We start from the raw sequence: 20,720 nt of genomic DNA, 5'->3' as shown, positions 1-20,720 counted from the left end.
ACACACTGTCTGGTAATGATATTATTATTATACACTGTCTGGTAGTGATATTATTATTACACACTGTCTGGTAATGATATTGTTATTATTATTACACACTGTCTGGTAATATTATTATTATTCTTATTATTGTTTATAATACACTGTGTCTGTGTCAGGGCTCAGTAATGTTTACAGGAGGCCAGTGAATACAATGCTCACAATGTTCATATTGATAAAGTTTTTCACATTGAAGGAAGAAACCGGCCGGAGCGGAAGTGACGCGCCGGAAGTTGGTAGCGGAGCGCGCAGTGTGCGTTCAGTTACGGAGAGAAGATGGCGGCCGGTCCGATCTCCGAGAGGAATCAGGGTGAGTGTCCGGCGGTATCGCTGCCCCCCCCCCCCCCCGGCCATGGTCCATTCTCGGTCGGGGGGGGTTGAGGACAGTTCGCGTTCTCCTGTAATTATATGAAATCACCCTATTGGTATCGGGGTAATAAAGGGCCGGGCGAGGGAAGTGCTGATATCACTAATCGGGGTGCTCATGGTGCCGGGGTGCTCCTGGTGCCGCGGTGCTCCTGGTGCTCCTGGTGCCGGGGTGCTCATGGTGCTCGGGGTGCTCATGGTGCCGGGGTGCTCATGGTGCCGGGGTGCTCATGGTGCCGCGGTGCTCATGGTGCTCGGGGTGCTCATGGTGCTCATGGTGCCGGGGTGCTCCTGGTGCCGGGGTGCTCCTGGTGCCGGGGTGCTCCTGGTGCCGCGGTGCTCCTGGTGCCGCGGTGCTCCTGGTGCTCCTGGTGCCGCGGTGCTCATGGTGCCGGGGTGCTCATGGTGCCGGGGTGCTCATGGTGCTCGGGGTGCTCATGGTGCCGGGGTGCCGCGGTGCTCCTGGTGCCGGGGTGCTCCTGGTGCTCGGGGTGCTCATGGTGCCGCGGTGCTCCTGGTGCCGCGGTGCTCCTGGTGCTCGGGGTGCCGGGGTGCTCCTGGTGCCGCGGTGCTCGGGGTGCTCATGGTGCCGGGGTGCTCCTGGTGCCGCGGTGCTCGGGGTGCTCCTGGTGCTCGGGTGCTCATGGTGCCGCGGTGCTCATGGTGCCGGGGTGGCTTGGCCTCTAACCTGGGGTCCGCTGGTCTCCTCTCCCTGCCTCCACTACTCCAGGCAGCGGTGGGTGCAAACCTTCTGAGGAAGCTCCCTGCAAGCTGGCGGTATTCACTCAAACTCCGGCCCTCCAGATATTGCTGAACTACAACCCCCATGATTCTATGAATGAAATGAGCTGCAGGTCATGGGAGTTGTAGTTCAGCAACATCTGGAGGGCCGGAGTTTGGGGAAGCCTGGTCTACATAATTGGTCATTTTAACGCACTTCAGTAATCGGGTCACTCACTTAGTGAGTATCTCCCTTCGTGGCTGGGCTGTTGTTCCCACTTCACAGTAATAGCACTTAGAATTGGCAGGACAGACATTTCAGTGACGTAGTGAAGGTGGCTTCCCATGAACACTGAACACTCTGTCCTGCCATTGTTTGTCTATGGCTTTATGCAGGAATTATGAGCCTGTTGGCAACGGGTGAGTGAAACACCTGAACTAAATCATAAATATGACTGCCCATGTGTGGCCGTATAGTGCGTTTTAGCCAGTAGTCTGCAAATAATAAAAATTTGTTGTTTTTCTTATTGCGATATTTTGATAATTACATATACAGGGAGAACACTATAGCTTTGGGAATATGTTCATGTTCCTTTAATTGTCCATGTTGCTGTCACATTTCATGGCTGTGCATGTTTTGTTGTGGGATAATGCAGAGTGAGAGCAATGTGTGATGATTTTTATCTTTATTTTAGATGCCACTGTTTATGTTGGTGGGCTGGATGAGAAGGTGAGCGAGCCGTTGCTATGGGAGCTGTTCTTACAAGCCGGACCCGTAGTAAACACACACATGCCCAAAGACAGGGTTACGGGCCAGCACCAAGGTGAGAGAAAACTGAGAATTCGATCCACTTTCTATACTTTGTATTGTACTGGGACAGTTTCCATTGTTTGACTCCTCCCCATAAAGCAATGTTAAGATATCAATGCATGAACTCATACTGTGTGAACTTTCTATTTAAAGGGACACTAGGCACCATAACCACTTCTTCATTTAAAGGGACACTCCAAGGACCACCACAAACAACTTAAATGTATTTGAGTTTTGGCCTCATCAATATGCTGTATTTTCGCATGTTCAATTCTTCATAGTTTTGTTTTTTCCCCCCAAAGGGAATGTATTTTGGCATGTTGCTAAGAAAACCGGCTTGTAATGCGAAACATTATTTCTCGTGTATGCAAAAAAAAACACAGCATACTACTGTAATTAAATGCATTAACAATTTGGTAACTGAGGTTTACTTTAAATAGTTCTGGTGCATGGTGTCCCCTAATGCCAGTTCACATTTCTATGTTGAAATAGTTTCAGCCACCTGCAGCTTGGTCCCCACTGAAGGTAATGCATTCAGCTTTAGTCATACCAACATATGCCAGCGATGGGCAGCAGTAATGCACTCCGTCAATCACTGCCACCCATGGCTGCTCGCAGAGCAGGGCTCTCATTCAGTGTTATGTAGTTTAACCATGAACCAATGTCAGGGGACTCCAGGCACCATAACTACTAAAGTAGATAAAGTCATTATGGTGTCACCGTAAAGGAACACTATAGGGTCAGGAACACAAACGTATTCCTGACCCTATAGTGCTAAACCCACCATTTAGGTGGCTTGCCTCCCCTTAAAAGCATTAAAAACTCTCCTTATTTCCAGCACCGTGCAGGTTTGCCGGCACTGGCCCCACCCCCTCCAATGCTTTCCCATGGGGAAAGCATGGATAAAATCATCAAGGGGGCGGGGCCAAACACCATTTTGGCCAATCAGCACCTCCTCATAGAGATGCATTGAATCAATGCATCTCTATGAGGAAAATTCAGCTTCCCTATGCAGAGCGTGGAGACGCTGAACGGCAGTGCTGACTACTGTGCAACATTGACCCAGGAAGCCCCCCAGTGGCCATCTGAGTGGCAACTTGGAGGTGTCCCTAGGGGCACTTTAAACACTGCCTTTTCTCTGAAAATACAGTGTTTGCATGAAAATGCCTGCATATAATGATTATACTCACCAGAACAACTACATTAAGCTGTATACTATACATTAAGCTGTAGTTGTTCTGGTGACTATAGTGTCCCTTTAACATCCTTTATGGTTATTTGAGGTTTTATGGTGATATATGGTATGTTGTTCATACTTATCTCAAAGGCAGCACTAGTTGAAATTAAATGTTAACACAAATTCTGAAACCTATCCATTGGCAGTGGGGGATTTGCTGGGGATTTATTTCTGTCCTGTTTGCCTATTGCATTGAACATACTTCATTAGCATGCAGAAACATTAGGGGAACAGAAGGACGAGGGTTATAGAAAATGACCTTTGTACACACTATACTCCTATCCTGATGATCCTTGGCCTTCATAGTATCCCTTCATGTCTTCCTTAACAAGATTTGCATGTTCCAAGATGCTGTTTAAATATGGGATGAATCACTTACAGCAGGGGTACCCTAAGGTAGATCCCCGTATGTGTTAAAACTTCCACTCCCATGATACTTTAGAAAGACATACAATGCACCATGGGAGTTGTAGTTCTACAACATATGGGGATCTACCTTTTGGGCACCCCCTGATTTACAGTCTGTTTAGTTAAAAGGACATTTTTGTAGAGTATCATGTGAGGAATAATTCCTGTACATTGTAGATGCACGTATGTTTGTAAAAAGGGAAAAAACTATAACACATCTCCCAGGTCTCCCATCAAAGAGAGTAGTGAGGCAAGAGGAACACACAGCCGAATTGGCTGGTCTCCATTTCCTGCTTTCAGTAGATGTCACTGCCAACTCCAGCATAGAATTTTAATTTCCGAGTTAATGAACCCTAGAGAATGTGTTCCGTTGTCTAAATTCAGTGTAATTATTTATCCCACAGGTTACGGTTTTGTGGAGTTTTTGAGTGAGGAAGATGCTGATTATGCTATAAAAATCATGAACATGATCAAACTATATGGGAAACCAATCCGAGTAAATAAAGCTTCCGCCCATAACAAGAATCTGGATGTCGGAGCCAATATCTTCATTGGGAACCTTGATCCTGAGATTGATGAAAAACTTCTATACGACACCTTCAGTGCTTTTGGAGTCATTCTGCAGACCCCCAAGATCATGCGAGACCCGGATACTGGGAACTCCAAGGGCTATGCTTTCATTAACTTTGCCAGCTTTGATGCTTCAGACGCATCCATTGAAGCTATGAATGGACAATATTTATGTAACAGGCCCATCACAGTGTCTTATGCCTTCAAGAAAGACTCGAAGGGAGAGCGGCACGGATCAGCAGCTGAGAGACTTCTGGCTGCTCAAAATCCACTTTCACAGGCTGACAGACCTCACCAACTCTTTGCTGATGCGCCACCTCCTCCCATTGTGCCAGCTGTTATTACATCTTTAACGAGTGCAGTTGCAGCAGGTGAGTCAAACTTTTTTCATTTGGGTGGTGGAGTTAGAGCGAGATGAGGCTGGCGTTACGGACAATGACATCATTTGAAGAAGCCGTTTGCAGCTATCACCAGCCCACAGAGCGCGTTGACACAGAATTAACAGCTAAAACAGAGTTGCACCCCCAGCACAAAGTGCAGATATCTCGCGATGTGCACGGCTTGAAACCATGGCCACTTCTAAAAGCAGAAGTGGTCATTAAGGTTGTAGTAACCGTTTAAATATATTTAACTTAACTTGTATCCAGCAATGTATTGGGGCTGAGAAATGCATGTGTGACATTAAAGGGACACTATAGTCACCAGAACAACTACAGCTTATTGTATTCATTCCGGTGAGCATCAGTCCCTTCAGGCTTTTTGCTGTAAACTGTTTTTTTGTTTTTTTTTCCAGAGAAAATGCAGTGTTTACATTACAGCCTAGTAATAACTCCACTGGCCACTCCTCAGATGGCTACTAGAGGTGCTTACAGGGGCAGTCCTGCCTAGTGTGCAGCACTGCCATTTAGTGTCTTTAACCTTTGCATGCAGACACTGAACTTTCCTCATTGATTCAATGTATCTCTGTGAGGAGATGCTGATTGGCCAGGGCTGTGTTTGAATTGTGCTGGCTGCCCCTATCTGCCTCCTTGTCAGTCTCAGCCAATCTTATTGGAAAGCATTATACTATACGGTTTGTGTTCCTGGCCAAATAATGTTCCTTTAAATCCAATGATTAGCATTTGATGCCATTCCTCCATTGAAACAGGGGGCTGTAGTGGCTTAATGACTCAGTTCCTTTTCTGGCTGTGCTGTGTGTACTTATTATATGATGGAAAGTGTGGAGTTACCGGAGTCTGCATGTAAGAGGTACACTGCTTATGAATATAACGGGGTTAGTCACTAAAGTGAGAATTGAAATTGAATTTCAAATTTAATACACCACTGCTCAAATGCAAAATATATAAATCACTGTTTAGTTGATAAACCCCCAATGAAAACATGCATGCATTGGGGATATATCTAAAAACAGCTAATTAAAGCTGCAGTTCTCTTGCCTGCAACCTTTGCAAGCCCTCCCCTTCTAACCCCGCCCAGACTTTCTGTGGTTGTCCAATAACAGACATCCCAATGCAGCTCAATGAGAAGTCTTTACAAGGCATGTGCTCTGGGAAATTGCTGTATCTTGAGTTTATCTTCACTTGGTTATACACATCCAGGAAGTTACAGGACCAGGTGTCCGATTGACAGTCAGGGAGGTGTAACAAGGTATTTTATTTTTTTTAAACTGCACTTTTTGCAAATGAAATAAATAGGGCACACTCTTCACACATAAATCATTTCAGTAAGATAAACTGCTTTAGGGCTCTGGAGTGTCCCTTTAATGCCAAACTGGAAGCTAGCTATTATGTCCTTGCATTTGAAATTCACTTTGAATTCTCACTTTAGTGAATAACTCTATAAATCAGGGGTTTCCAACCCAGTCCAGGATTTAGGGATTACCTAAAGTGTTGTGTCTAAAGGGTTTATATATTTTTCTTCTAAAGATACCTTGGACACAGCTGGGTAATCCCTAAATCTTGGACTGTTAGAGTGTACTTGAAGACTGGGTTGGGAACCAGTGCTGTAAATGATATTTGATTCGTGTGTGTGTCTGTTTATAGTAGTGCTTACATTCGAACAGTCATGGTGAGATTTATATACAAGGCAATAGCCAACTAGAGCAGGCACGGGCAACCTTCGACACTGCAGATGTTCTGGACTACACCTCCCATGATGCTTTGCCAGCATTATGGGTATAAGAACATTATGGGGGATGTAGTCCACAACATCTGGAGTGCCGACGGTTGCCTATCCCTGAACTAGAGTTTAACCTGGGTTGTGCTGGTCTTACTCTATAGATCCCAGTGTGTGTAACGAAGTCGCTCTGAACATGGAAATCCAGCTTACAGATGTCACTCCCAGAGAAGTGACCGTTTCAATTTATAGAGTCTTTGGCACATTTAAAAATACAATGCTGTATTCCTGGCACTTTAGCTCCCTCACCGCTGGGTCCATACCCACGATGAACGGATGCTAATGCCACATGCATTAGACCTCCCCATAGGAAAGCATTGAATCCGTGCTTTCCTAATGGGAAAAATCTGACGCTGAAGGTCCTCATGCAGAGCGTGATGATGGACCTTTGGTCCGGGATCGGACGGTGGGCGTTTCGATACAGGAAACCTTTTAGTGGCTGTCTTCTACTGCATCATTGGCCCACTAAGTGATTTACACATGCTGAGAAGTTAGAGCAGGCTCTCCACATTATAATACATATTCTATTTTTATATATAGGATTACACTGGTTTAGTTTTTTTTTTTTGTATTTTTATCTTTGAGTTCAATTGGATGATACAAAGCTGCCTGAAATTTTAAAGGGACACTATAGTCACTAAAACAACTTTAGCTCAATGAAGCAGTTTTGGTGTATAGATCATGCCGCTGCAGTCTCACTGCTCATTTCTCTGCCATTTGGGAGTTAAATCACTTTGTTTATGCAGCCCTAGTCACACCTCCCCGCATGTGACTTACACAGCCTTCCAACACTTCCTACAAAGAGTCATCTAATGTTTACACTTCCTGTATTGAAAATACTGTTTAATTTAGAATTTCACTCTCTGTTAATAGCTTTCTAGACCTTGCAGGAGCCTCTTTTATGTAATTAAAGTTCAATTTACAGAGCAGGAAATAAAAACATTTAAAGTAAATTACATCTGACTGAAAGTGAAACCATTTCTTTTCATGCAGGCTATGTGAGTCACCGCGAGAGAAGGTGTGGCTACGCCTGCATAAACAGAAACAAAAGTGATTTAACTCCTAAATGGTGTAGAACTGAGCGGGAGACTTCAGGGGCATGATCTATACACCAAAACCGGTTTATTATGCTTAAGTTGTTTTAATGACTATAGTGTCCCTTTAAGCAACATATTATTGTATGTGCTTTATTTTCATTAGAGATAGACCGATATTCTGGATTTTGGCAAATAACGGTATCGGCCACTATTGATACCGATATTGCCACTAATGTGAAAGGCGGCGGTGGCCTGGCGCACCGGCTATGGGGGCACAACAATCGAGTGACTGGCAGGAAGGAAGCGCACAGCGCTCCCCCTACCACTCAACTCAGTGTAGCATGTCCAAGCAGAGCGGGCTGCAGTACGCTCAGTGAGTCAGTCCAGTTGGATACAGGAAACTGAAGCTCCCTTACCGTGGTCCGCTCGGCCACGCCACAAGAGAGGTAACGAGGACCACCAGAGGGGGTGATGGGGAGACACTAAAGGACAGGGAGGGAGAGAAACACTAAGGGGGAGGGGAAGGGACCACTAAGGGACAGGAAGGGCAGGGGAGGAGAGGTTCACTGAGGGCAGGGGAGGAGAGGTTCATTAAGGGACAGGGAGGGAAGGAGATGTTCACTAAGGGACAGGGGGGGGATGTTCACCAAGGGACGGGGGGGGGGAGATGTTCACTAAGGGACAGGGGGGGGGAGATGTTCACTAAGGGACAGGGGGGGGGGAGATGTTCACTAAGGGACAGGGGGGGGGGAGATGTTCACTAAGGGACAGGGGGGGGGGAGATGTTCACTAAGGGACAGGGGGGGGGGAGATGTTCACTAAGGGACAGGGGGGGGAGATGTTCACTAAGGGACGGGGGGGGGAGATGTTCACTAAGGGACGGGGGGGGGGAGATGTTCACTAAGGGACGGGGGGGGGGAGATGTTCACTAAGGGACGGGGGGGGGAGATGTTCACTAAGGGACAGGGGGGGGGGAGATGTTCACTAAGGGACAGGGGGGGGGAGATGTTCACTAAGGGACAGGGGGGGGGGGATGTTCACTAAGGGACGGGGGGGGGGGAAGATGTTCACTAAGGGACGGGGGGGGGGGAAGATGTTCACTAAGGGACGGGGGGGGGGAAGATGTTCACTAAGGGACGGGGGGGGGAAGATGTTCACTAAGGGACGGGGGGGGGAAGATGTTCACTAAGGGACGGGGGGGGGAAGATGTTCACTAAGGGACGGGGGGGGGAAGATGTTCACTAAGGGACGGGGGGGGGAAGATGTTCACTAAGGGACGGGGGGGGAAGATGTTCACTAAGGGACGGGGGGGGGAAGATGTTCACTAAGGGACGGGGGGGGAAAGATGTTCACTAAGGGACGGGGGGGGGGGAAGATGTTCACTAAGGGACGGGGGGGGGGGAAGATGTTCACTAAGGGACGGGGGGGGGGAAGATGTTCACTAAGGGACGGGGGGGGGAAGATGTTCACTAAGGGACGGGGGGGGGAAGATGTTCACTAAGGGACGGGGGGGGGAAGATGTTCACTAAGGGACGGGGGGGGGAAGATGTTCACTAAGGGACGGGGGGGGAAGATGTTCACTAAGGGACGGGGGGGGGAAGATGTTCACTAAGGGACGGGGGGGGAAAGATGTTCACTAAGGGACGGGGGGGGGAAGATGTTCACTAAGGGACGGGGGGGGAAGATGTTCACTAAGGGACGGGGGGGGGGAAGATGTTCACTAAGGGACGGGGGGGGGGGAAAGATGTTCACTAAGGGACGGGGGGGGGGGAAGATGTTCACTAAGGGACGGGGGGGGGGGAAAGATGTTCACTAAGGGACGGGGGGGGGGGAAAAGATGTTCACTAAGGGACGGGGGGGGGGAAAGATGTTCACTAAGGGACGGGGGGGGGGGAAAGATGTTCACTAAGGGACGGGGGGGGGGGAAAGATGTTCACTAAGGGACGGGGGGGGGGGGGAAAGATGTTCACTAAGGGACGGGGGGGGGGGGGGGGGGAAAGATGTTCACTAAGGGACGGGGGGGGGGGGAGGAGAGGTACACTAAGGCAGTGCTCCCCAACCTTTTTATTGCTGCAGACCGATAAACGTTTGATATTTTTTCCGTGGCCCGCTTGTTTTGATTTAATAATTTTAATTTGGTGAAGAAGCTTGTCAGATATGAACACACATGATGTACACAGACACATCACAAAACGCAGTCACAGATATACACACATTAACACAGTTAGATACATTCAAATACATTCTCCTACCTTGTCCCAAGCTGCCTCTGCTTCCATGCAGTGCCCCTTCTCTCTGGTGCCCGATCACAAGTCTCCTCTGTCCCTGGTCTCCAGTGCCGGCCTCTGGTGGGCTGGAGGTGAATAACAGGGAGTGCTGATCATAACTTCTCCCTCGAGGTTCTGGCGCTGTGTGGAGTCAGAGCGCAGGCTGGGAATCTCTGAGGCTGCCTCTGACTCACTAAGTGAGCGCCAGAACCGCGAGGGAGAAGTTATGATGATCTAGCTGCAACTCCTGCTAGGTGCACCACTGGACCATCAGGGAGTCATTTTTCATGTAATAGGATGGATTCAGCTTGCGAGCTGTGTCGGCTGCCAGGGCGCCCCTTGTGTTATGGCGCCCTGTGCGACCGCACAGCTTGCACACCCAGTGGCGGATCCAGAAGCTAATCTCGGAAGGGGCACTGGCAGATTATTTTAAGAAACAATCCAGGCACAATAACCACTACAGCTCTCTGTAGTGGTTTTGGTGCCAGGAGTTGCTGTGGCACCCTCGCTGAGTAAGTAGTCAAACCGTTTAAAAAAACTTTGATAACTTACCCAGGTCTGCCGGGATAGGGGTTGTAGTGTGTATGTGTGTGAGGGGTGCAGTGTTTGTGAGGGTCGCAGTATGTGTATGGAGGGGTAGTGCGTTTGTGAGAGGGGTGCAGTGTATGTATGGGGGTAGCAATTTGTATATTGGGAGCAGTGTGTTTGTGTGTGAGGGGTGCTATGTGTGTGTATTGGGGGCTGTGCATGTAAGAGGGGGGCTGTGTGTGTGTGTGTAAGAGGGGGGGCTGTGTGTGTGTAAGAGGGGGGGCTGTGTGTGTGTAAGAGGGGGGGCTGTGTGTGTGTAAGAGGGGGGGCTGTGTGTGTGTGTGTAAGAGAGGGGGGCTGTGTGTGTGTGTGTAAGAGAGGGGGGCTGTGTGTGTGTGTGAGAGAGGGGGGCTGTGTGTGTGTGTGTAAGAGAGGGGGGCTGTGTGTGTGTGTGTAAGAGAGGGGCTGTGTGTGTGTGTGTAAGAGAGGGGGGCTGTGTGTGTGTGTGTAAGAGAGGGGGGCTGTGTGTGTGTGTGTAAGAGAGGGGGGCTGTGTGTGTAAGAGAGGGGGGCTGTGTGTGTGTGTGTAAGAGAGGGGGGCTGTGTGTGTGTGTGTAAGAGGGGGGCTGTGTGTGTGTGTGTAAGAGAGGGGGGCTGTGTGTGTGTGTGTAAGAGAGGGGCGCTGTGTGTGTGTGTGTGTAAGAGAGGGGGGCTGTGTGTGTGTGTGTAAGAGAGGGGGGCTGTGTGTGTGTGTGTGTAAGAGAGGGGGGCTGTGTGTGTGTGTGTGTAAGAGAGGGGGGCTGTGTGTGTGTGTGTAAGAGAGGGGGGCTGTGTGTGTGTGTAAGAGAGGGGGGCTGTGTGTGTGTGTGTGTGTGTGTGTAAGAGAGGGGGGCTGTGTGTGTGTGTGTAAGAGAGGGGCTGTGTGTGTGTGTAAGAGAGGGGGGCTGTGTGTGTGTGTGTAAGAGAGGGGGGCTGTGTGTGTGTGTGTAAGAGAGGGGGGCTGTGTGTGTGTGTGTGTAAGAGAGGGGGGCTGTGTGTGTGTGTGTGTAAGAGAGGGGGGCTGTGTGTGTGTGTGTGTGTAAGAGAGGGGGGCTGTGTGTGTGTGTGTGTGTGTAAGAGAGGGGGGCTGTGTGTGTGTGTGTTAGAGAGGGGGGCTGTGTGTGTGTGTGTTAGAGAGGGGGGCTGTGTGTGTGTGTGTTAGAGAGGGGGGCTGTGTGTGTGTGTGTTAGAGAGGGGGGCTGTGTGTGTGTGTGTGTTAGAGAGGGGGGCTGCGTGTGTGTGTGTGTGTGTGTGTGTGTAAGAGAGGGGGGCTGTGTGTGTGTGTGTGTGTGTGTGTGTAAGAGAGGGCGGCTGTGTGTGTGTGTAAGAGAGGGGGGCTGTGTGTGTGTGTGTGTGTAAGAGAGGGGGGCTGTGTGTGTGTGTGTGTGTAAGAGAGGGGGGCTGTATATTTGTGTGTGGTATAGTTTGTGTGAGGGGATAGGGGGGCAGATTAAAGATATTTTTTTTTTTTTTTTTAATTATTATTAAATAACTAAATAAATATAGCTAATATCCCCCTTCCCTTCTTACCTGTGCTGAGGGAGGGGAGACATTGCTTTCTCTTCCAGTCCCTGGTGGTTCTAGTGGGGGAGTGAACTCTAACCTGCAGCTCAGGCTAGAGTTCACTCTCGCGAGAACGGAGTGTTGCCATGGTAACGCTCCGTGCTCGCGAGAGGAGAACCCGGCGGAGCTGCAGGTAAGAGCTCCCCCGGGTTCTCTCTCCCTTTCCCTCCCCTGCCGGCCGCCCAGCAATGTGCCTGTGGGCCGGGGAGGGAGATCACTAAGAGAGGTTCACTAAGGGACGGGGAGGGGAGGGACAGCATTTATTGGTGGTGCAGTATCGCATGACACAGAACTGGGGTTGTGCCATAAGTCTGCTAGCAACATAACCACTGCTGTGGGCTGAGTGTCATTTTAATGTGTTTTAGTTTCGTTTTTTCATATTCTAATACACCGCCTGCTGATTCTGAATGTCTTTTATCTGCTAATCTCCTTAATTAACAGTGCTCTTTTGTTATCTACAGGAATGCCTACTTTCCCTCCTGGCCCTCCACCGGGTTCAATGCCCCCTGGGATCCCACCTTCAATGCCGCCTCCTCCCATGTCTCCCGTCACAGCTGCAGGCCAAGTTTCTGCTGCGGCCACTGCTGCTGGTCACCCTCAAGTGCCACATCCTTTCCAGTCTCCTGCTATGCATCATGGTGAGTTTAATCCTTCAATTATGGGGCATGGATATGTTATTAACAGAGAATGCAGTAGATAAGATGTTATATTACAGACCGAGTGCAGTGGATAAGGTTTAAATGGACACTATAGTTACCAGAACAACTACAGCTTAATGTAGTTGTTCTGGTGAGTATAATCACAGCCTTCAGACATTTTTATGCAAACAGAGAAAAGGCAGTGTTTAAATTGCCCCTAGGGACACCTCCAAGTGGCCACTCCTCAGATGGCCACTGGAGGTGCTTGCTGGGTCAGTGCTGCACAGTAGTCAGCACTGCCGTTCAGAGTCTCGACGCAGAATTTTCCTAAGAGTTGCATTGATTCAATACCTCTCTATGAGAAGGTGCTGATTGGCCAAAACAGTGTTTGGCCCTGCCCCCTTGTCGATTTTAGCCAATCCAATGCTTTCCTTCTGGGCAGTGGATTGGCAAAAAATCTGCAGTTCTGATTGTCACCAAGGGGGCAGGGCCAGCACCGGCAGACCCATGGAGAGCTGAAAATAAGGTGTTTTTCACACACAAACTGTAGTTTCACTGACAATATAATTGTTGTGATCCGTTTTACAGTTTTAAAACACTAATATTTCTGTTCAGCGAAGTCTCCATAGTGTAACAGCACCCCCCCCCATGTACAGGTTTTATGGTGTTTTAAAAGTTAGAGAGTCAAATATACAGCTTGAATTTCCTTTTTTTCCACATTGAAATTCGCCAGATTTGTTACGTTGCTTTTGAGACTGTATGGTAGCCCAGGAATGAAAATTACCCCCATGATGGCATACCATTTGCAATAGTAGACCCTCAAGGTATTACAAATGGGGTATGTTCAGTCTTTTTTTTAGTAGCCACTTATTCACAAACACTGACCAAAGTTAGCGTTCAATTAAATTTTTTGCATGTTTCACACACAACAAATATGTACGCTAAATTTGGCCATTGTTTGTGACCAAGTCGCTACTAAAATATACTGGACATACCCCATTTGTAATACCTTGGGTTGTCTACTTTTGAACATGATATGCTATCACGGGGATCATTTTCATTCCTGGGCTACCATTTGGTCTGAAAGGCAACATATCCAGTCTGACAATTTTCAATCTGTATAAACTGATATATATATTCATGTAACTTCCCAAAACCCCATAAAACTTGTACATAGGGGGTACTGTTTTACCCGTGAGACATCGCTGAATACAAATATGTGTATTTTATTGCAGTAATGTGACAATTACAGTTAAAATGCTACACAAAACTAAAAAATTACTTTCTTAATTTCTCAATTTAAAAATATTGAATTCATATTAAATTGTTTCATATACAAATATTTAATGTGACATGAAAGCCCTGCTTCTCCTGAATAAAATTATATATAATAAGTGTGGGTGCACATAGTATGAAAGAGGTAAAATACGCCTTAACAGACATATAGCGCAAATTCATAGGTTTGTTTACATTTGGTTTTAATCAGAATTTGTACAACTGCCTCAGTTTTTCATGGGTTAATGGAGGGCTTGATGTAGTATAATAAAGTAATGGGATAATAATGCTTGGAAAGTGATTGTACCTTGAGACACTGAGCAATATAACAGCTAGAGCTCCATCTAGTGGCTATGTTACATTGAGTCCCTGAGTGCCCTCTACACTGCCCCCTCCTGACCTGCATTGATAATGCAGTATTTCTGCTTCCATGTTATTACTGTTCATTTATACAACATGGAAGGTGGATTGTCTCTATGCTACAAATTATTTCTAAACCGTTTGCCATAAAATGGTGTTAGCACAACCTATCCAGAGAGCGGCAGAGTTTATTTTGATTTAAATATACTCCTGTGGTTGGGAATACATCTTGGACCAACTGACTAAAGCACATCTTAAAACTAACACATGCATTAAGGGAAAAATAAGTGTAATGTCATGTAAATCTGGGATTAAACCTTATGTACGGCGCTGGGAAAACAAGATTTGCTCTCTACTCATGATTTTGTTTATTTTTGCATTTTCATCACAGTGGATTCAGATCTTCATATAAAATGTAATAAAAACTGAATTTAGGGTCTACTCAGATTGTTTGCAAGTGAAACGTTGTGAATACGTTTTTACTCACTTAACTTTATTTTTTCTCATTTATCGTTTTTATTGAGCAAAATTTACATCACATATCACGATAAACATTTCACAGTACAATACAGTACATCTGCGCAGACAGTACGTAGAGACGTCTTCGAATTAACTTTTGCGCCTGTACAGAAGGCCATTCATTGTTGGGTGGCAATAACTGTGATGCATACCGTATTGACATTGCTTGTCAGAATTTTCTAACTGGGAAAGGGATGGGTACAGAAGAGAAAAGGGATGGGGAAGGGGATGCCCTGGGTACATTCCATTGATTACTAACATTAGCATCTCAGCAACCTAGCGTTCCCTCCTCTGAACCTTGTTTTTCAATGTATGCCGTTTGCCATTTTCTTGTCTTCCCTACTTTACAGCCAACACTCCCATTCCCGGGTATATTTGTCAAGGCAACCTTTCATCTTACTAGCCATCTTTTCATATGCACTAATTGCATCCATTTTGGCGATAACAGTTTCTATTTGGGGAGCTTGCTTGCTCTTCCAGTTGCCTGCCAGAACTACCTTGGCCACCGTCAAGACATTTAGAATCACTTTTTTGTAGGGGTGTGTGTCTATATTTGGTATAATGTGTAATAGGTATTTTACTGGTTGTAGGGGAATGCCTGTGTTAGCCCTGTGTGAAATTATGGATTGGACCTGCTTCCAAAAGTTGTTCAAAATGGGACATGTCCAGAATATGTGGAGCAAGGTACCAGTGTTCGACTCGCACCTCCAGCATAGGTTCACTGCGCCTGAGTACATGGTCGCCAATCTCTGTGGGACTAAATACCACCTCATAGTTATCTTACTGTATGCCTCCCACAGCGAGAGACTACTCGATGCCTGTTTGGTGTGCCGCATAGCAGACTGCCACTCTTCTGGGGAGAATTGGCTACCTAGGTCTTTTTCCCATTTTGTCATATAGGGTATTTTTTCTGGTGCGTTACCTGCTATGATTGCGTTATAACAGACGGATAACGGTTTCGCTAGCTTGTTTAGGGATAGGTGGTTTGGCTGGAGTGTTGGTGCGAAATTTCTAGCGGCTGTTTGCTTGTAATGAGTAAGCACGATATTCTTAATTCTTAAGTATCTAAATAGTTCTTTAGTGTCTAAACCTAACTCGCTTTGTAGGTCAGCAAAGTGTTTTATGTCATCGCCTGACATCAGGTCCTCTACCAGTACCGCTCCTTTACTTAGCCATTTTCCTATTTGTAGGCCTGGGGAATAGGCTGCTAGTGCTGTGATTGGCGCTTTCTTGAAAAGGTTCGCCGAGTCTAGCACCATCGGGCTCCAGGCTTTCCACGCCTTGAGCATGGTAACCGAGCAACGGATGTGCGGGCCTGTAGATGTTTGGGGCACGGCATTTGTCCACAAATAATGGGCAGTGTCATGTGTTTCAAGGCATGCATTCTCCAATGACAGCCAGAGTGGGTTGTGTGAGGGGTTGTGATTTCTGAGAAGTCTTATTCCCTGCGCTAAGAAGGATGCTTTGTAGTATGCATTGATGTCGGGCATGCCTAGTCCGCCTCTAGCGTAAGGAAGTCCCAGGCACCCTTTAGCTACCCTTGGGGGTTTCCTTTTCCAAATGTGTGCGTTTACTGTGCTTTGGAATAGTTTGATCAGTGAGTTCGGAAGTGATATGGGCAGGGTCCTAAAAAGGTACAGAATGTGTGGCAGTGTCATCATTTTGATAAGGTTGATACGGCCTAGCCAGGATGTATTCAAGCCTTCCCACTTTTCAAGGGTGTTCTTAATCTTGTGTATCATGGGATAGTGATTCTCTTTGGTCACATGCTGGAGGGTTTTTGTTAGTTTGACACCTAGGTATTGTATGGAGTTCGTGCGCCAGTCAAAGGGATTATGCGGTTTTAAAGTCCCCAACACAGTTTTCGACAGGTTTATTGGCAAGGCCTGCGTTTTAGTGACATTGTTTTTGTAGTATGAAACCTTCCCATAACCTACTAACGTTCTCATGAGTGAAGGCAAGGAGGACTCTGGTTTTGTGATAAATAACAATACGTCATCGGCAAACAGAGCTAGTTTTTTGGTGCCCCCTGGTGTGCTCAGCCCTTGTATGGTAGGATCCTGTTTCACTATCCTAATTAGAGGTTCTAAGCATAGAATGAAAATTAGGGGGGATAGAGGGCAGCCTTGTCTGGTGCCGTTACGTATGGCCAGTCTTTCAGAGATAAATCCTGTGCTAAATACCTTAGCTGAAGGGTTTTGATACAGTGCCATTATGCTAGTTCTGAATGTCGGAGGAAACCCCATTCTGGTTAGAGTAAGTAGCATATACCCCCAGTGCAGTCGATCAAAAGCCTTCTCGGCATCAAGTGCTAGTAAAAGTCCTGCCTGGTGTGATGTGTTTGCCCAGTCTATCAGGTTCAGGAAGTGCCTAGTGTTGTCGCCGACTTGTCGGCCTTGGACAAATCCCGCCTGCTCCTCTGAAACGAGAGCTGGGAGGATCGGTTTGAGTCTAGAGGCAATGAGTTTGGCATAAAGTTTAGTGTCAGCATTCAGGAGACTCACTTAACTTTATTAAAGTTTGTCACCTTTAGCAGCAACCACTGCCCCAAGAGCTTTCTATAATTGGAGCTTAGGATTCCAGCCCTTCGTCTGGGCACAATTGCTGTATTTCAGTAGCCGAGGCTCCACATCCATAAACTACTTTAACTTGCTCCCCTGAATGTACCTGCCCTCAGACCATTGCTCTTCCTGAACAAGGGACAGATTCAGAGGTTTCTCTTTCAGTCTTTTCTCGGAAGAAGGAGAGGGCTCTTTAGATATAACCTCAATGACCACATGCCAACATGTCTGCCTACACCATCTGGCTGCTGGTGGGATGTTATCATTGAGAAATGCTACTCATCTCTCCCTATAGCACATTATGGTCATGATAAATCATGACTTTCAAAGTGTCACCGTGTAGGATCCAGTATAGTCTGTATATATAATCTGATTAGACTTTACTAAACAATGCAAAGAAACATAATAAACAGAAGGTTTGCTTGCTTTATCTTGGCTCAGCACTCAGTTTTGTTTTTCCTGGTGGAAACTTTGACACTCTGTTTATTTTCAGGGATGCAAATGCAGGTTCAGCATCACAACCTAGGACCTTCTCATCCGGGAGCCGCTCAGCTTACTGTTCGTCCACCTGGCATGGGACACCCGGGGCCGCCTCCTATGGGCATGCCGCCCAGAGCACCGCCGTTTGGTGCAATGGGTAAGTCATTCTACTCAATTTGTTTTTGGTCAGAAGGTTTAAGGAAACAACCCAGATCTAGATATTGATGATACAGTGTGTCACGTGACTTGGTTGTTGTGGTGAAAGGGTTAAAGTTCACTACTTGTCTGCACTAGACCGGAAATGATCAAAATCCCCCTTAACACCACCCACACTTCACCATAATAATATAAATATTAGGGATCGACCGATATTGATTTTTTTTAATTTTATTTTTTGAGCCGATAGCTTACCGATATTCTGTACATTTACCATTTTGAAAATATAAACTATATCTACACAAATACAATCGGTCGATCCCTAATAAATATTACTATTTTAACGCTGCCACCACCAAGACAATTTATAAATGGGGTGCCTTGGTCACCCAGGTAAATCGGGAAGAAAAACCCAGCAAATACAATTTAGCACAATACCTATTCAATTGCAAAACTAATTGGTCTAATTGTCTGGTAAAGAATCTCATTACCTGAAAAGGCAGAACTTAAAGGGACACTATAGTCACCAGAACAACTACAGCTTATTGAATTTGTTCTGGTGAGTAGAATCATTCCCTTCAGGCTTTTTGCTGTAAACACGGTCTTTTCATAGAAAATGCAGTGTTTACATTACAGCCTAGTGATAACGTCACTGGCCACTCCTCAGGTGGCTGTTAGAGATCCTTCCTGGGTCATGGCTGCCTACAATGCATCCAAACATTCAGTATCTCCTCCCACTGCATGCAGACACTGAACTTTCCGCATAGATATTCATTGATTCAATTCATCTCTATGAGGTGATCCTGATTGGCCAGGGCTGTGTTTGAATCATGCTGGCTCTGCCCCTGATCTGCCTCCTTGCCAGTCTCAGCCAATTCTATGGGGAAGCACTGTGATTGGGTCAGGCTACCACTTCTGCTGATGTCAGCACACTGCTTGTTTTTCTGAGGCAAACAGCATGCAGATCTACAGCTTCAGGCTTGAATACAGTAAGATTTTGCTGTATTTATGGATAACTAGATGGTTTTAACACATAGGGTCAGGAATACATGTTATACTTTATTAAAGTGATGTTTATTATGAGCAAAAAGTCACAGTGCATACAGAAATATAGATGGAAAACAAATTTACATCAAAAACAGATAAAACCAAATAGGATAAAATAACAGAAGTCCTAATCACTTACTCACTTAGGTCTTGTAAGTAAAACTTCCTTGGCAGAAGATGGTGACTCAAAATTAGATTTTGGCCCCAAGCAAGTACAGTATACATTTCAATATCATTGGATATATACCCTGTGGATTTGTCTCAAGTTTTCAAGCCTGGCCCAGAGGTGGAAATAAGGCGTACCTATAGTAACAATAAGTGACCACCCCCTTGTGTTCCAGATCAACATCAATCCCAATATAAACTTTTGGTTCTATCTCTTCTTTTGTACTTGCCACAGAAATCATAATTGCATCTATGAATTTAATTATTAATGCTTCGTTTGGATATGATACTGGAACACAAGGGTTTTCTTGACGGCTAATATCCATTACCATATCAAAGAAAGGAACTATCAGTTAAGAGTTTCAGGCCTTATGGTCAAAGTCAGTTAGTTTACATTGGAACTAGACACAAGTCCAGCTCAAGTGTAAAATCTCACACCCTGCAGAGCCTTTGATTAATCTAAACCCCTTTCACATTCCTATACAACTTACATTAAATGTCAATTCTGACATCAGTCCTCTATAATCAAATTGGCCAATTCATAAACGCACTACACAAATGGCATTAAATGGCAATATTCTGTACTCTCGGCGTGCCACCATGTATCTACATTATTACTGGCTTGGACGTGTCAGTGATAGGGGCGCACTGTCTGTTGAAATACAGAGTTTGTGACAGAGGGAGAATCCTGTAAATCTGTGCAGAAAGTTTTTGGGTACATTATAGATTGTATTTCGATTTGGTTGTTGTGGTACCAAAGTTACTCTAGAAATACCAGAAGAGATCTCCACTACAATGTGAATGTTGGGAATTCCCAGCTAGCCACCATGGTGATCTAGCATAGAAACCTTCATCGATAACATCTGGCAGATAAATCAATACTGAATCAGTAGAAGCCTGTTCCCTTTCTTTGATATTTTCCAAATTTCCTCTCATTGGACAAACTACATCCTTCTTTCAGACATTCATTGTAACTGGGTCCTGGTTGATTTGCTTTTTTTTTTTTTAAAAGTATGTTTTATTCCTCTTAGGCCATCCAGGAATGCCACCAGGGATGCGGCCACCTCCTTTGATGCCTCCCCACGGGTACAATGGACCCCCAAGACCACCTCCATATGGATACCAGCGTGGGCCTCTTCCCCCTCCTCGTCCAGCCCCTCCTCGAGCGCCCTTAAGGTTACCCATGACCCAGTGACCAGGACACAGACTGCACCCCTGCCAGTTACACAGAGAGCAACATTTAAAGCAGCATTGCATGGTTTGTGTATGACTTCCATAGAGAGGTTTAATAGAAATGGTTGTCATAGAAACCTCCTGTTACATTCCGCTCAAGGTGAAATAATGAGTTAAAGGGCTGGCTTAACACTAGAGGAGGGTAAACATGAAGTGTTGCTTTAAATCAGACAGCAATTTTTATTTTTTATTTTTTTTTTAATATAATTTTGTTTGTTTTACTAAAGTGTTTGTAAATGGTAAATTGTAATAAAAAGAGACATTACCTATCCATCACTGTGCGTTTATTCAGTAGGCAGGCATGGCATTGTGGGTAATTGGTAATATGCTGCAGTTTGTCTATTTTACATTAAAAAAAAGTGAATTTCGTTCTCCATTAAACAAAAACCCAATTTTATTTCACCATGTACAAAATACAGAATACATTCTCTCAATCAGTTCAACGAGGTTTATTCAATAAACTCAGGTTAAAACTAAAAGATTTAAGAAAGTAAACTACAAGGAAATGTTTTTCATTTTACATACAA

General features: G+C 45.9%; 1 protein-coding gene across 1 annotated transcript; it reads left to right on the top strand.

Annotated features, from left to right (window-relative positions):
• The first annotated feature begins 257 nt into the window (after nt 1-257).
• On the top strand, nt 258-20,362 carry SF3B4 (splicing factor 3b subunit 4). Its single transcript, XM_063440293.1, has 6 exons — nt 258-349; nt 1,821-1,949; nt 3,986-4,522; nt 12,221-12,397; nt 17,606-17,749; nt 19,992-20,362. The coding sequence occupies exons 1-6, from the start codon at nt 316-318 to the stop codon at nt 20,153-20,155; spliced, it is 1,185 nt and encodes a 394-aa protein (XP_063296363.1). The 5' UTR covers nt 258-315; the 3' UTR covers nt 20,156-20,362.
• Nucleotides 20,363-20,720: the final 358 nt, after the last annotated feature.

The sequence above is a fragment of the Pelobates fuscus genome, chromosome 13, assembly GCF_036172605.1.
Source record: "Pelobates fuscus isolate aPelFus1 chromosome 13, aPelFus1.pri, whole genome shotgun sequence".
Classification (NCBI taxonomy): Eukaryota; Metazoa; Chordata; class Amphibia; order Anura; family Pelobatidae; genus Pelobates; species Pelobates fuscus.
This window is presented reverse-complemented; position numbering and strand designations above follow the sequence as displayed.

What these genes read in the sequence shown, in the direction of transcription:
- SF3B4 (XM_063440293.1), top strand. Translation starts at nt 316, where the DNA reads ATGGCGGCCGGTCCGATCTCCGAGAGGAATCAGG. An exon ending in AACGAGTGCAGTTGCAGCAG is followed by an intron (nt 4,523 to 12,220) that starts GTGAGTCAAACT and finishes TGTTATCTACAG; the next exon opens with GAATGCCTACTTTCCCTCCT. An exon ending in GTCTCCTGCTATGCATCATG is followed by an intron (nt 12,398 to 17,605) that starts GTGAGTTTAATC and finishes GTTTATTTTCAG; the next exon opens with GGATGCAAATGCAGGTTCAG.